The 15151-nt window shown below is 45.3% G+C and overlaps 1 protein-coding gene across 12 annotated transcripts in view; it reads right to left on the bottom strand.

The window, feature by feature from the left end:
• Colq (collagen like tail subunit of asymmetric acetylcholinesterase) overlaps positions 1 to 15151 on the bottom strand; it is a 75837-nt gene that overhangs the window by 22961 nt on the left and 37725 nt on the right. For 3 of the 12 annotated variants that reach the window (XM_087182481.1, XM_013065415.3, XM_087182486.1), the window contains exons 2-8: positions 9046 to 9158; positions 7360 to 7448; positions 4079 to 4123; positions 3713 to 3739; positions 2019 to 2090; positions 444 to 497; positions 156 to 218 (exon numbers count right to left, since the gene is read on the bottom strand). In XM_087182481.1, the coding sequence (XP_087038607.1) occupies positions 156 to 218; positions 444 to 497; positions 2019 to 2090; positions 3713 to 3739; positions 4079 to 4123; positions 7360 to 7448; positions 9046 to 9158 (463 nt within the window). Of the gene's footprint in view, positions 1 to 155; positions 219 to 443; positions 498 to 2018; positions 2091 to 3712; positions 3740 to 4078; positions 4124 to 7359; positions 7462 to 9045; positions 9172 to 11864 lie in introns of all 12 variants that reach the window. The other 9 variants (XM_013065416.3, XM_021244097.2, XM_004864404.4 and 6 more) reach the window with 7 other exon arrangements.

Genomic DNA, 15151 nt, shown 5'->3' with positions numbered 1-15151 from the left:
TCAAAGGGCTGATAAGGGAAAGCACTGGGATTCCCAATATCTGTGACATTCCTCAGCCTAAGAAAGCAGTCTCACACTCCCCATTTTGTAGACAACAGCTGCTTCAGAGCCTTAGTAGGAAGATCTGGGATTGTCCATCTGGAGCACATACTGACCTTGGAACCCATTGGTCCTCTTGGCCCTGGCAAGCCCATCATACCCAGGTCACCTTTTTCACCCTGCATGAATTAGGAGAAGGAAAAGAAGACCCACAGTGACATTTCTTCGAGAAACTGAACCAGAAGTGTTGTGGGCAAGAAACTGAACTAGGAGAAGCAGGGACACTAGAACTGGATTGTGAATGTGAGGTCCTCCGATTCCCCTTCTCCCCCTCCCAAGGTATTGCAGATTAAATATAAAATGAAAAGGCTGAAGGTGAGCAAATCTCCAAACTAAATACTCACTAAGGTGTTGTAAGTGGTGGTACTTGATCTTTTCGTAGAGAGAGTGTGAGAGGGCTGGGGAGAAACATGAAGACACTGGGGCCTCAGAAGACAAGGTGTCAATACACACACAAAAAAATGTGCCTGCTTTGCTCTTTGCATAGAGAGAGCCTTTCAGACATCTCCATACATGTTCACCCTGTGTTTGCTGCCAAGTACAGTGTCAGCCCCTGGGTATTTTCTAGGGAAAGGGGGACAGGCTTAGGTGTATAAGTGGGTTCTGTGGCCCCTGAGAAAACACTGCAGTTGGAACTTCTAGCATCCTCTATACTTAAAAATTCTATGCCAGTACCAACCAGTAGAAATATAAGGTGAATCACATACTGAATTTTAAGTGTTTTTAGAAGCCACGTTAAAAGTAAAACTAGGGCTGGGGATTTAGCTCAGTGGTTCCGCTGCCTGTCCCACAAGCACAAGGACCTCAGCTCAATCCCCAGTACCAAAAAAAAAAAAAAGGTAAAACTAAGCAAGTGAAATTAATTGCACCAATACATTTTGCTTAATTTACTAATTTAATCAAATTATCATTTTAATAATAATCAATTTTAAATTATTAATGAGATACTTTGTATTCTGTTTTCATAATAAGTACTTGAAATCTGTTGTATATTTTACATTCAAGAAACATCTCAATTTAAGCTAAATTTTCATTCAAAATACTTGATCTGTTATTAGATTTCATAAAATTTATAGTTGGGAAAGAAGAATCACACACTCAAGTTGCTCCAAACATACCTAAAAGTTTTTAAATAACTGAATTGAGTAAAGATTTTTAAATTTAAACTCAGATGAATTAAAATAAAAAATTCAGCTCCTCAGTTGCACTGGTTACATTTCAAGGGCTCAATGGCCATATGTGACCAGTGGCTCCATGTTTCAGGGCTCAGTTCTATACAGTGGAGTTTAAAAATACCCTTGGGACTTTTCCACAGGTGAATGAAAATACAGTTTTTTATACCCATAATACAGCCAGTAAGAGAATCAGAGCAGTTGGTGACATTCACCTGTCTACCCCTGACTTCTGCAGGTAAAATTTCCAGGTCAAACACCAGTGCACTCTGTAGTCTAGACCAGTGCTGAGAAGAACATAAGCAGAGGCATGGATGTGGAGGAAGGAGATTTCATCTCCACTTGATGATCCCTCTAGGTAGGATTTCCATCTTTCTCTCAGGCTAGCCAATATTCACTCCCTCAGCCCTCTACTCTGAGCCCAATCAGTTTAACAGGCAAGCATTTCCTGACACAAATCCCCTTGTGGTCATCAGGAGGAAACCAAAGAATTGTATGCTAATTCTCAGGTCAAAGGAGAAGCAGGGCACTGTGAAAGAGGGCCCTATCTCTCCTTCTACAGGAGCAGAGCCATTACACTGAACAAGGTCAAGTGAAGGAGGGAGTGTCTGCTGACCCATGAACAGTCCCCAAGCTTTATTCTTCCTGCTCTTAAGGAAATGATTCACTGACTGTGTGCCAGAAGAGCTGTCATCTTCTCCTCCCTTGTTCTGATACCACATGAGCCCAAGAGCATACCACACTTACCCTGGGTCCTTCAGGGCCTGGCCAGCCAATAGGCCCAGGCATTCCCGGCACACCTGGGGGACCAGGTCTACCCTTCAAAAACCAAGAGCAAAAGTTAGGACAATTGGGTATGTTTCCTTCCTTTCAAGAATATCTTGGGCCCAGATACGCGTATAAGGCTTCTAAGCATGGTCCACAGGGCCCTCATCCCTACCTTCCAAAGACCGGGGGCCTAGAAAGTTGGTACACTTAGATATGAATTAAATCCTTGATGTCATAAAGTATCACAAAACATGATTATATTCTACTCAATAATTGGGGGATGGTGGGAAAGGGATCCTAAACTTCTTTTTTTTTTCTTTCAATCTTTATCATGTCTGCACACCCATCCAAATGTCTGCTGCATTCCAGTGGGTTCTCCACAAGGATAGGCTGTGGAATGAGATAGGATTGTGTCCTATCAGTAGCAGATGCTATTGGTACTCTCTCAAGATCTTTTACCTGCTTAGAGCACCTATTCCCAGAAAGCTACCATCCTTCCTGTTAACAACCCCTCTCTGTAATCTGCAAGTGTAGATTTTGTGCTTGGGCAACTGGATGCCAGGTAATTTATGTACCTCCTCTTCCTGTAGCCAATAGCCCAGATACAGGCAACTCACGCTCCAGAGCTCCCATAGGGGTCAGGCTTCTGAGTTGGGACTTCACTGGATCCCTTAATAATTAGTTCACTTGCACATGTCTCTGCTTCTAGAGAAACCAACCTAAACCTGGGGCTATGGAAGAGCAAGGCCTCCACGAGAGAGTGGAAGCATGGACTAGAGGTCTCTCTTGACCTCAGCTAGCTAGAGATTTGAAGGGCTCAGCAAAGATCTCAGAGATGCCAAATGCTGGCATATGTGCTGATTTCTTCTTGTGCCTCCCACATCCATGGCAGACATCACTAATCAACACGGCACCAGTTTGGTCTGAGCATGGGAACTTTACTTTCCAGATAGCTGCTGTGCTGTGGCTGGAGTAGACATCTGTACATCACAGGGGTCTGTTTAAGGCTCTTGTTGACAGTGAACCCAATTGTGTAAAACATTTAACCAGGAATATAGTAATTTATATTCAGAGCCATAAGCATCTTTCTCTGCCAGTTTCATTTTTCCTTCAATGACCAAGAATAACAGTACAGTATTCACTAACCCAGTTAGTAAAAAAGGCTGCTGGTTTACTCCATCTTGACACCAGTAAGGGTCTTGATAATGTATGTTGGTTCACTCAGCATCACTGTGACCTTAAGACTCCCATTTATTTCAGATGGACCAAAAAGCAAAATCCATTTGTTTGTGTCTGCTCTGGTACTTTATTCCAGTTTAATCAAATAGATAGTGAGAGTCCTTTTGTGTAACTGGTTGGAGCCTGGAAGGGTTTCTCTGATGGGTGGCAGCATAAGATGTCTGAACCTGGAGGAAGTTTGGCCAGGCTTGCTGTGCCATTAGAAGAAGTTTGAATGCCTGGTGGTGGCAGGCTCCAGTTCCTGACCAAAGAACTGCAAGAAAGGGCAAAGCTGCTACTGTCACTATCAGGATAGCAGCACTGTCACTGTCCACTACTTATTAGTGGCCATTGTAGTGAACTGCTGGTTCTTCACCCCCGAGAGTACACACACACTCACACTCATGTGGCGCACAGTAGCCTGTGTGATGCTGACAGATCAGCATGGACCATACCTTCCTTCCTGGCCGGCCAAGTTCTCCCTGTGGATGGAGAAGACAGGTGAGCAGAGGCTTCTTTGGAGAGAAGTTCTGGAAGCAGAAGACTTCATAGGACTGGTGACTGGGCACAACTGTGTGGCTCAGTCGGCTGGCCAGTCCCTTGGCTGGTCACAGCACTCCTGCCATGCCAGTGGACCAAGTTGAATACACCAGTGGTATCCCACACCCCAGTAACAGCCAGGCATCAGGGGCTCTGTCATTATACTGAGGCAGAATTAGCACATATTTTCAAATATTAACCAGAAAATTCTCAGTGGTACCCTTATAAAACAAGCTGGAGTTACCGAGGAGAGGTGGGCTGAAGAGAGTAGAGGTGCATACCTTTTCTCCCTTTGGTCCTATCTTGCCAGGAAGCCCCGGTGGACCCTGTACAATCAAGACAAGAATTAATGAAAGAATATACCAAACCAAGAGGGGATTGTTGTGGGGGAGGCAGGTGGGAGCTTGGTGCACTGGACCCTCACAGAAGCAGCATTGTTCTGTGTGGATGTGGGGCTCCAGGGACCCCAAAGAGAAGCTTTCTGTCCTGCAGCCTACTCTCTTCCTCTCCCTTCCTCTCTTTCCCGAGCTTTCTCAGCACTGTGTTTCCAGTGGTACCTCAGTTGTAACCCTCACACATCCACTCTCTGTGACTTTAATTTTGTCCCTGGAACCCTTTGGTTGCCTGAAACAACCTGAGTGCTTAATGAGAGCACCAAGAGTCCTGAGGAAATCCCATTTGCTGAAAACATGATGCTTCTCCACCTCTCATATCTTTTCAACTACCCTCACCAAGCTTTCCTGGAGCCCAGATGAGAAGAAAGTGAAATTAAGCAGCCACCGCCTTACAAATTCCCATGGCTAATTTGTGTGTACCAGGTGCCTAATAATTCTCCCCCTTCCCATCTTTTTTTTTTTGGTACCGGGGATCGAACTCTGGACCTTGTGCTTGCGAGGCAGGTGGCGGAACCACTGAGCTAAATCCCCAGCCCTGCCCTTCCCATCTTTAGAAACAAAGTTCTTCTTTTTCAAGACATGAAAAATGTGACTAAACAACAGCATATTTCTGTCCCATTGCCTAGCCACAGGAGTGGGGCGATTCTACCTCAGGGGCTCTACAACCCATTGCAACAATGCTTTGCATACCCACAGTCACAACACATCTGTTTTGGGCTCCCATGTCTGTGAAATGCTCAGCAATCGATTTTGTTTACAAATTCCCCAGGACAACAGGGACAAATTCATCAAATACCCTCAGAACTCCACGGTGTCCCAAGACCCGAAGGTAAATATGCACAATGAGGAGATTACTTGAACTATGACCTCTCTGCAGCTTGTCCAGATGCCCAGGAACCCCTTAGCCAGTGAGACCTATCTGCATTACTACTACAGTCCCTCCGGCCCAATCCACACCCCAATCAGTTAGACAACAATCTAGGGGGGAAATGAGCATCAGGAATTTCTGAAGCTCCCTAGGGGATCATACTGTGCAGATAAGTGTGAGAACCACTGTTTTGGAAAAGGGAGGGAGGAAACATTTTTATTCTATTCTCTTTGTTCTTCTAAGCCGTAATTTTTGTCATTTCTTGAAATGGCTGGAACTTGTTTACAAGATCACTGTGCTCTGGCTCAGTACTTCCCAATCTATAATGTGCAGATGGGGGTGGAGCACATCTCGTCAAATGTTAAAATGAAGATCCATTTGAATGGTCGGGGCAGGGATGGGACTCTGCATTGCTAGCCAGCTCCTATATGTACAAAAGTCCACTGATCTCACTTTGAGAAGGGACAGCAGTCACACTGCGCTAGGGGAACTGAAGTGGTTGCATGGACCTCACAGCTGGGCAGCTCACCCCCATGCAGTCAAAGGGGACTGCATGGAGTTAGATGTTTAGTGGGATGGAAGAGCTGCTGTTCTGAGGTCAGCAGAGGGTCCCCCTCGTCCCGAAGCTCTGTGGCTTCTCATGTGCCGAGATCCATTTGAATGGCCTGCTCCAGGTAGGACAGTAAAACCCACCGTAGAGGGCTTCCATCTTGCCTTTCTTCAGACTTCCCAGCTCCTCTGTGGTAGCCTCTGGCCAAATCTAGGTTCAGATTCCTGTTTTCTTTAGTGCATTCAACAAATAGAACAGGCTACAACCCTGTGCACTGGTATAGACTGGGAATACAACTATGAGCAGAGAGACAATGCCTTGTTCCCATGGACCAGGGGTCATTAAGCTTTTGCTGTACAAGGCCTGAGAGTAACTAAATATCTTAGGCTTTGCAGGCCACATTTGGTCTCTATCAGAGCTACTCAACTCTGCCCTTGTAAACCAGAAGCAGTTACGGACAATAAAACTTCAGTTAGGAAAAAAAAAAAAACCCTGAAGTCTCTGGTTTGATCCATGGGCCATACGGCTTACATTTGATGGAGGGGAGACCAAAGAGACCAGGAACAATGACGAAAAGTCAGGAAACCAGAGCAGATTGAGAAAAAATTCAACCAGGTTAGGGTGACTGTGAGCAATGACAGTGTTGGAGAGAGATTACTTTCAATATCCACTTCTAAGGGGGAGACACGAAAATTGAGTTGAGTGACTGAAAGGAGCCACCTATGATAAATATCTGAGGAGAGGACTTCCCAAATAGCAGGAACAGCAAGTACAAAGGCCCTAGGGTTGGAACAAGCTTAGGCTGCGTGAGAACCCAGGAGACTTGCTGGGGCTGCGTTGAGTGAGCAGTGGTGGAGCTGTGCGCTGGAGGAGAGGACACAGGCCAAAGTCACCTCCTGAGAGGCTTCCTATCCCAGGGCAGACTCTGGCTCTTAGTCTTCCAGGGATAGGAAGCCACAGCATGCTTAACTGAGGTAAGGGACAGTGCATAAGCGATGGAACTTGGAGAACTTACTGCTCCGTGTACTCTCTTTCTCCTCCCCAGCGAGGTCAGAGCCCCAGGCTAGGGCTGCCCCTCACTGACAGAGCCCCTCTCTGAGGTAGGCAGAGGAGCCAGGAATGAGATGGGGTTTCTTCATCTAGAAAGTCCTTTCTCTGATGGTTTCTCCCTTTTTCATTCTTTTTAAATTTTGGTACTGGGGATCAAACTTGGAACCTTGCGCTTAAGAGGCAGGTGGAGGAACCACTGAGCTAAATCCCTGCCTGGCCTTCCCTTTTTCATTCTTCCTTTACTTTTGGTGGGGATGGGCGGGCTGCCTGGTAGCAATACTGGAGGCCCAGTGAAGCTCAGGGTAATGAGTTCCTCTTGCTTCCACTTTCCTGCACTGAACGCTGGCACCTCTGGGTCTGCAGGTGGACTAATGGTCACATTAGGTGCATTATTGTCAAGTTTTTTTCTGATGTCAACTATAATTATAGCCACATCCATATAGGCAGAATCTCACTTGATTCCCCCAAGATCTAGTATGACAGAAGTGATTATTATCCCCCTTGCATAGATGAGGAATCACAGCCAGAAGGCCAGAATTCACCCAGAAAACCAGTGCTCCCTCCAGGTGGCTCTGGAGGGGCAGGTAAGCTAGAGAAGGAGAAGGAGCCCCTCATCGGGCTTAAAGGGCAGACACTAAGAGGCTCTGCCCAGGGGGCTCTCCTGCTCTGAACAGAGGCAGCAGGAGGCAGTGCACCTACCTGGGGGCCAGGGGGCCCAGGGGAGCCGAGTGAGCCTTGCAGGCATGGGAACTGTGAGGTCTCGAGTTCCAGGAGGAGATTCTTCATGTCTGGGGAGAGAAGCTTCAGTGCAAAGCAACACAGGGTTATAGGTCAGACTCGGGCACAGAGGAGGGGCTGCCTTCCTGGATATGGCCCTGTTCCGTGTTCAGGTCTGGGACTGGTGACCCCCTGGCACCCCAGTGAGTGTCCTGAGAAGATGGGCTTTGGGACCACCAGTTTCTGCTCTCTTGTTTGCTCTTGAGACACACTTTGCTGGGATGGATTCCCGAGATAGGATGACCACTTTGGATGCAGTTACAAAACTCATTTCAGGGGCCCCTTTACAATGTCTAGGACAGCACTGTGCATAGAAATATGATGAGAACCACATATTGTAGTTTTAGATTTCCTGGTAGCCACATTTTTACCCTTTAAAAAGGTCAAAAGAAAACAAGTTAAATTAATTTTTATAATACATTTTGTCATTGTCATTTCAACACATATTCATTATAAAAATTACTAATGAGATATTTTTCATTCTTTGTTTCACACCAGGTCTTCATACTCCAACGTGTATTTTATACTTACAACGCATCTCAATTTGAACTAGCCACATTGAAAGTGCTGGATAGCCACGTATACAGGTCTAAGAGCTTTCAGAAAGATCTGAGAGTTCCAAGTCCCTAGAATGCCCTGGCCTCTTGTCTTCTAGATTCTGAATCCTGTTCCTTTCCTCACCTTTTCTTCTTCCCAAAATGTGTTTCTTCTGATGCTTCAGTGTGGCTATTGGAACCCTATTTCCTATGTCACTTCATGAACATGGTCTACCTAAGACATGGACTATGGGGAAGATTTTTTTCTGTCATCTATACATAAGATTTATTCATATTTAGGGGATATACTATGGTAATGTAATACAAATACACAACATATAATAAATCAGTGTAGTTAGCATTTTCACCTCCTGAAACACTTCTCATCTCTTTTTTGTTTTCAGTACCAGGAATCGAACTCAGGACCTTACGCTTTCCAGTCAGGCAGTGTCACAGAGCTAAATCCCTGGCCCAGACATTTATCATTTGTATGTGTTGGGAAACTTTAGGCTCTTCTTTTCTAGTTATTTGAAAGTATATCATAAATTGTAGAATGTAGTTTCTCTGCTGTGTTACAGAACACTAGAAGTAATTCCTCTAATCTAATTGTACTTTGGTACATGATATCTAACTTTTCTCAATCCTCCCTTCTCCATTTCTACTTTGTCTTCCATTTTTATTTCCCTTTCCCCATCCTTATACCCTTCCCAGGAATTATTTCCTCCTAGGGAATTTTATAAATAACCAGGGGAAAAGACAAGGGAAAGAGGAAGTTCCATATCTGAACAGTTGATGGGAACCCAGAAAGTTATAAAGTTACCTCATTGTTTTAAAATAGATGGGACACTTTGCCAAAATCAATTCCTGGCTGAGAAGACCTGATTCAAGTTAGCACAAGAATGAATGTGACCCAGAAACTGCAAATGTCCATTCTGGGGCTCCACTTCAGAGTGAGAATAAAGGGTAGTAGATTCTCAGCCAAGATTGTGGAGGCAGCTCATGTGGACAGGTGGGGCACAGGGGCAGGCACCAAGAAGCCCAGTGTTCTATGCACTAAGTCCCAAGTACTCACCGGACTTCGGCCTCCTCTGAAGAACGGAGGTGGGAAGAGTGGTGGTGGAGGGGGTGTCAGGAGGCAACATGTCTTCTGGCTGCCACGCTTCTTCTGATCCAGGCCAGGAAGGGCTGGCGGAGAAAACTGCTGCTGATTAGCATGGCGTCGTGCTCACTGTGCCTAGCAGGGACCCACGCAGTCACCCCAGACCTCCAACTCTAACTTCTAACCTGTAGGGATATGAGCAGACCTGTTTGCTACTTGACACAGCCCTTGCCTTGCTTTTGCTGAATTAAGATGGCATGGACACTGTGACCACTTAAGATCCATTTCTCCTTCTTCAAAAACTGTCACTCTGTAGATATGGAAAGCAATGCAAAGCTCAGACAGACTCATAATGTGCCCCCAGTAACTGGAGAGAAGGAAGTGTTAAGGACTCTGATACTGTACTTTGGAGGAAATTGGGTAAACAAGAGGCAGCCAGAGTTGGAGGTAAAGGTTCTCAGGCCCATGATTTGAAACACAGACTCTACATACACATTCAAGTGTCAACCATTTCACCAGACAGTCACAGTTTAATGTCTGAATAAATCTGTGGCCTAATGTGAGCTTGAGGAGATGAATGGAGGATCTTTATAGTTCCTTTCTAAGTTGTAGGAACCAGCCTACAAATTTATTCCCAACCAGAGGGTGAACAAGGATGGAAAACAAAAGACACAAAGATGGGCTGGGGATGTATCTCAGTGGTGCCACACCTCCTGGCAAATGCAAGGTCCTGAGTTTGATTCCCAGTACCAAAAAAAAAAAAATAAGACAAAAAGATAATTTAGAATGAGGGGAGAGGGGGATCTTTGCCTTTAGTGGAGAAAGAGCCCTGAGCATTTGGCTCATCTCTCTTTTATTTACTCAAACATGAGTGCAAGCAATTAGGTTAGGCGAAGATTCATCTGCCTCTTGTTATCTATAGCGTGTACCCAGGTAAACACCCAGATCGCAGCTGTATTGACTTTTCCCTGGAACTTGCAATGTGCTAGCATCCTGCACGTTGCCAAAGGAGGGACAGCTTGCTGTTTTTCTCCTTTGTGCTCACAGAGAAGGTCAATTAGGCCTTGATCCTCATTATCTGGTCTCCTTTACTAACTGGAGTCTCATCTATGTTCAACATGTATTCAGTTTCAAAGCATGTTTTACAAAAAAGTACATAGATCACAAGTGACATCCCAATATATTTCTGCAAAGTGAACAGACTCTTGAAACCAGCACTCAGATCAAGAGATAGAACACCCAGCACCAGAAGCCCCATAGTGCTCCCTACCTGACCATCTTGAATCTAATACCAGAGGTCATCTTGCCTAATTTCTGATTTTATATAAATGGAATCATACAGTATGAATTATTTTTGGCTCCTCTTGCACAACAGTGTTTGTGGAAGTCACAGAGGCTATTGTGTAAGCTAATACTGCTAAATAGAGTTCGGTTGTGGAGCAAGACTACAGTCTATTCATTCTGCTGAATGCTAATGATACACACCGGGGTGACATCACTGCACACCTACCCAAATGGCTAAAATAAAAAGGACAGAAAAGAGCAAATGTGGCAAGGATGTGAAACACCCAAAATGGGGCAGAAGTTGGTGTAATGTGTTTGATTGGTGTTTTCTATTAAAGCTAAACATAGATGTACACTGTAGCCTAACAACTTCGCTCCTAGGTACTTACCGACAGAAAGGTGGACGTATTTTCACCAAAACCCATGACCTAGCATGCTTGTGTTCATAGCAGCAGTCTCTGTAATTGCCAAAAGTCATCATTTTTTAGTTCCCAGTTTGGGCCTCACGATGGTGCCCTTAACTCTACACCTTCACGGATTCTCCGAGCTTGCAGAACATGTGCAGCTTATCTCCCACATGCCCTGAGCTTTTTTTTTTGGTACTGGGGATCGAATTCAGGACCTTGTGCTTGTGAGGCAGGTGGCAGAACCACTGAGCTAAATCCCTAGCCCGTGAGCTCAGATTTTAGTATTCTCACCAGGAAGCTTTCCTTGACTTCCTAAGCCAAGGGTGAGTGGCCCTGCTATGTTTTTGTTTTTGTTTTGTGGTACTGGGGATTGAACGCAAGGAGGACTGAACTACATCCCTCACCCCCTTTTAAAATGTTATTACGTTGTCGGGGCTGGCCTCACACTTGTGATCCTCCTGCTTCAGTCTCCTGAGTAGCTGGGATTACAAGTGTGTGCCAGTAGGTCCAGTCCTGCTAAATCTTTTTTCTGGGTTTATCGTCATGTTAATTCTTCTCCACAGGGTGAAAAAGTTTCCTCAATTTCCTCGAACACATTGTGTGTTCTGGGAGGATAGGAGGTAGTGTTCATTCTCAGGGTCTAACAGTGTACCTGGCACTCCACAGATGTTTGCTGAATTAATAATATTAATGACATACCCTATATGTAAGATACTACTTAAGTGGTTCATGCATAGAAACTTACTCCTCACAGCGACCCTGACAGTTAAGCACCCATCATCATCACCACCACCACCACCACCACCATTATCAGCTCCATTTTACAGAACAGTTAACTGAGGCAACAAATTAAGCATCTTGTCCAAAGTCAGACAGGTAGTAAGTAAAAGAGCCCAGACTTGAACCCAAGCATCTTGTTCCAGAGATCTTCCTCTTAAACTCTATACTATGTTTACATATGGGTAAAAATGAAGGCCAAGATCTAAGCAGGAGGCAAGCGGCTCCCATAACAATGACTAGAGACTGCTGTAGTAATTTCCTTCAACCAAAGTCCACTGGAAACACAATTACAGTCCAACTAAGCTGGGTTTGTTGACTCACCACAGCCAGAGGAACCGGGAGGCATCTCAGTACGAGAGAGTTAGAAAGGACTGATTCTAGGATTTGAGCTTCTGCTGGGTGATTTGCGGTGAAACGATGAGGAAGCAAAGTCTGGCTTTGCCCTGGACTGGACACTGTCAGGAAGGAAGGGCTGTCCCATGATGGGCGTCTTCATTCTCACCACCAGGAAGAGAAGAAGATGAAGGCTGCGATTGGTCAAAAGCAGTGATCACTTGTATTTGCAAGGATGGGGAGTGGTTGTTGTGGCTGGGTGATAGTCTTGTTTTTAATCTGTTTGGTTGTGGTTTTAGGGTGCACTTATTCTTGTCCTGACCCCTCAAGGCCACAGAGTGGTGCTGACTGAGGCTGGTGTGCTGTGATATTGTGTATGTGCTACAGTGGAACACCATGAAACATCAGGTTGGCTCCAGCTGTCATGGGCTGCTTTTTCTCAGTAGTAAAAGGATAGAGCTACTTTGTTATCAAACTTGACACACGTCAGTTCTTTCCTAGGGTGTTGCGTTGTGAGGAGTGGCAGTGTCAATGGCTCCCCCATATTTCAGGTATGTGGAGAGGGCTAGGAGTAGCACTCCAGGCCCAGGACTCTTTCCTGCTACACTATCTTCACTGTATCTCTTTTGCCTTGATAGAGAAAATTTAAACTACAGGTTAGTTATTAAGGTAGCTGAAGTAGAATAAGTAATCCGTTCCTTTAAGATTTACCTTCCTGTAACTCTTATTGTTTAAGGTGATGGCTAACTGGACCTTTGACCTGTAACCTAGCTGTAGATAACATTTAACCTGGAGAAAAGCAAAGTAGAAATGTTTGGGTAGTTTACAATGTATGTGTTTTAGGCGCCATCTGTTTGTTATATGTCTGTGACTATAACCGTTAACAGGAACTAGTTGTAAAAGAGAAACAGAAATTTTACTGACTAGGACCACCAGAAATGAGGTAATGGCTAAAAGAAGATATAAAAGGAAATGTTAAAACAAAGGACGGGGTGGACATTGATCAGACGAGTTTCCGGTGGTCCCCCTCGCTAGTGAGTAAAGGCTTTGTTTTTTTACCCAACTTCTGTGTCTCCATACATTTCTTTCCGTGATTCTGGAGCATCCTGAGACAGCCAAAGGCCAAGGCTGCAGCTTTCCACAAAACCTCTGCCAGCCAGGAACACCTGGGAGGCTGGCAGGTTCATGTGGCTACTTCCCTCTCATCATCATTTATTTTTCCAGACCATATATGGCCTTGGATGACTTCCTTCACCCAGCACCAGGAACAGTTTCTACTGATGAAACATAACAATTGCTTCTCTTTCTTCCTGGAGACTGGAGACCTCTTCGGTGAATGTGAATTATTGGTTGCTTCTCCTGCTGAGGTGCCTGCATTGTCTACTCTACCCCCATTCCTCCTTAACCTTGACCTACTTCACAGAAACAGGTGAAGGCCATCTACTTCTGCACCCATCCCTCCCTGGAACTGTTTGTTTTTAGCATGGTCTAGTTTATTTACAGCTCATTCCAGTTCAGAATATTTCCATCAGGTGGACGTGTTTGGGAGCAGCTTGCCCGACTCCACCCTCCCTGTCAGCTAAGCCAGGACTTCACATGTCTATTTTGGTGGCATTGAGTAGCCTGTGGGTCTCTCTCAGAACTGTGTTGTCTCTATTGAAACCATGCCTGAGCTCAGGGCCCAGTCTGGAAAGGCCCCAGAAGGCTCTGTTGCAGGGAAAACGTGTGTGTGTGTGTGTGTGTGTGTGTGTGTGTGTGTGTACTCTGGGCCTGCAGAAATCTGGACACAATGTGTAGCTCAGCCCCAGGTAGCTGGAATTAGCAACTACCATGGAATTTCAGGACTGCTTGCCCTCATTAAGGATCGCAAACTCACATTATTGTATGTGGCCACTGCATTGCCAAATTATTCGTAATTGTTGAAAGTGGGCTTTTGGCAAGTGTTTGGATTTTTTTCCCAAAGTCCATACCGGTTTTGCCTTTTTAAACTCAATACTCACTCTTGAAAAGGGGTCTTTCTTCTGTTTCATCCTGAGAAACTGAGACACATCCTTGAAAAATGATTCAAACCAACTTACTTTTGGAAAGAAGAATATAGGGATTCAAATAAAAAGAGTTTGAGTCTGGATGAAAGCAGTCATATAATATATTGCAACTCATTTTCTCAATCTGAGAATCAGTTTCCTCATCTGGATGAGGAATTGGCCCAAGGGATTTGGCCCAATGACCCAAAACATCTTCAGAGTCCTTTTAAAAAATGAATGTGACAGCAGAATCATCACCACGTCCATCTTCATCTCCCTACTCACAAGACCAAGCCATCCATAGGCCCCTAGAGTCAGCCTTTTCCACTTCTACCTCCATCACGCAGCCCTCTCTCATATCAGCCAGTGTGTCATCAGAAGCCACCAAAGGAAAAAAATGACACAAGAGGGCATCCTGCCTGAGCAGGTTGTGACAATGACAAGTGAAGCCACATGTTAATGATTTTGCACCTGCTTGTCCACCAGTTGGTGGACTATTCAGCTTTTTGCTTCTTCCTCCCCTTCCTGCTTTGGGACCTTCCCTGCCTGCTAAAAGTGGCACCGGAAAGAGACCCGGGGAGGCGGAAGGCAAAAGGCACATGTCCTGTGGCACCACTGAGTGCTCCCACAGTGGCTGGACCGCTCACTGTGTGAGGTTCTCACACAGACTGGCTGCAATCTCCCTAAAGTTCTCCATGATCTACATATTCCAGGGAAGCCTGCACCCTGGAACTTCCCTTCAACCCCTGGGCACAGACCACACAAGCCAGAAAGAACAAATCCTGGTCCTTGAAGTAATCAAGCCTCTCTGAAAGACCACGGTAAAAATCTGTTGTTTGTTCTTTGCACCTGAGGATGCATCCTACAGAGAAAATGACTTGGTGGTTTGGTGACCACTGCCTCTGCACCTCATCACCCAAGCCAGCTGGCCTGCAGCATGATAGAGAGTGTTTCAACACCTAATGCCACGGGGCCCCAGACCAGAGAACATGATTTTACTCCAAAGCCAAGGGACAGCAGCTGTCAGCCTGTCACCCTGAAGTCAAGTTCACAAGAGGAGCACAAACAAGTGTACACACACGGGCATGTGTGTCAGGACCCCACTGACTCCACTGTCAAAACCTTTCACACTGCAATTCTCACACTGGCTGAGAAGTTTAACATTTTAAAGTTCGCTAAAAGCTGATAGGCTGTGTCTGCTTTCTGAGTCTTTTTCTGAAACACTTCATGAATGTGCGCGCACACACACAC

Source organism: Heterocephalus glaber, unplaced genomic scaffold (genome assembly GCF_053883595.1).
Source record: "Heterocephalus glaber isolate CG9 unplaced genomic scaffold, H.glaber_assembly_v1.0 deba00001472, whole genome shotgun sequence".
In the NCBI taxonomy this organism is placed as follows: Eukaryota; Metazoa; Chordata; class Mammalia; order Rodentia; family Bathyergidae; genus Heterocephalus; species Heterocephalus glaber.
Note: the sequence above shows the minus strand (reverse complement) of the source record. Positions and strands in the feature narration are given on the sequence as shown.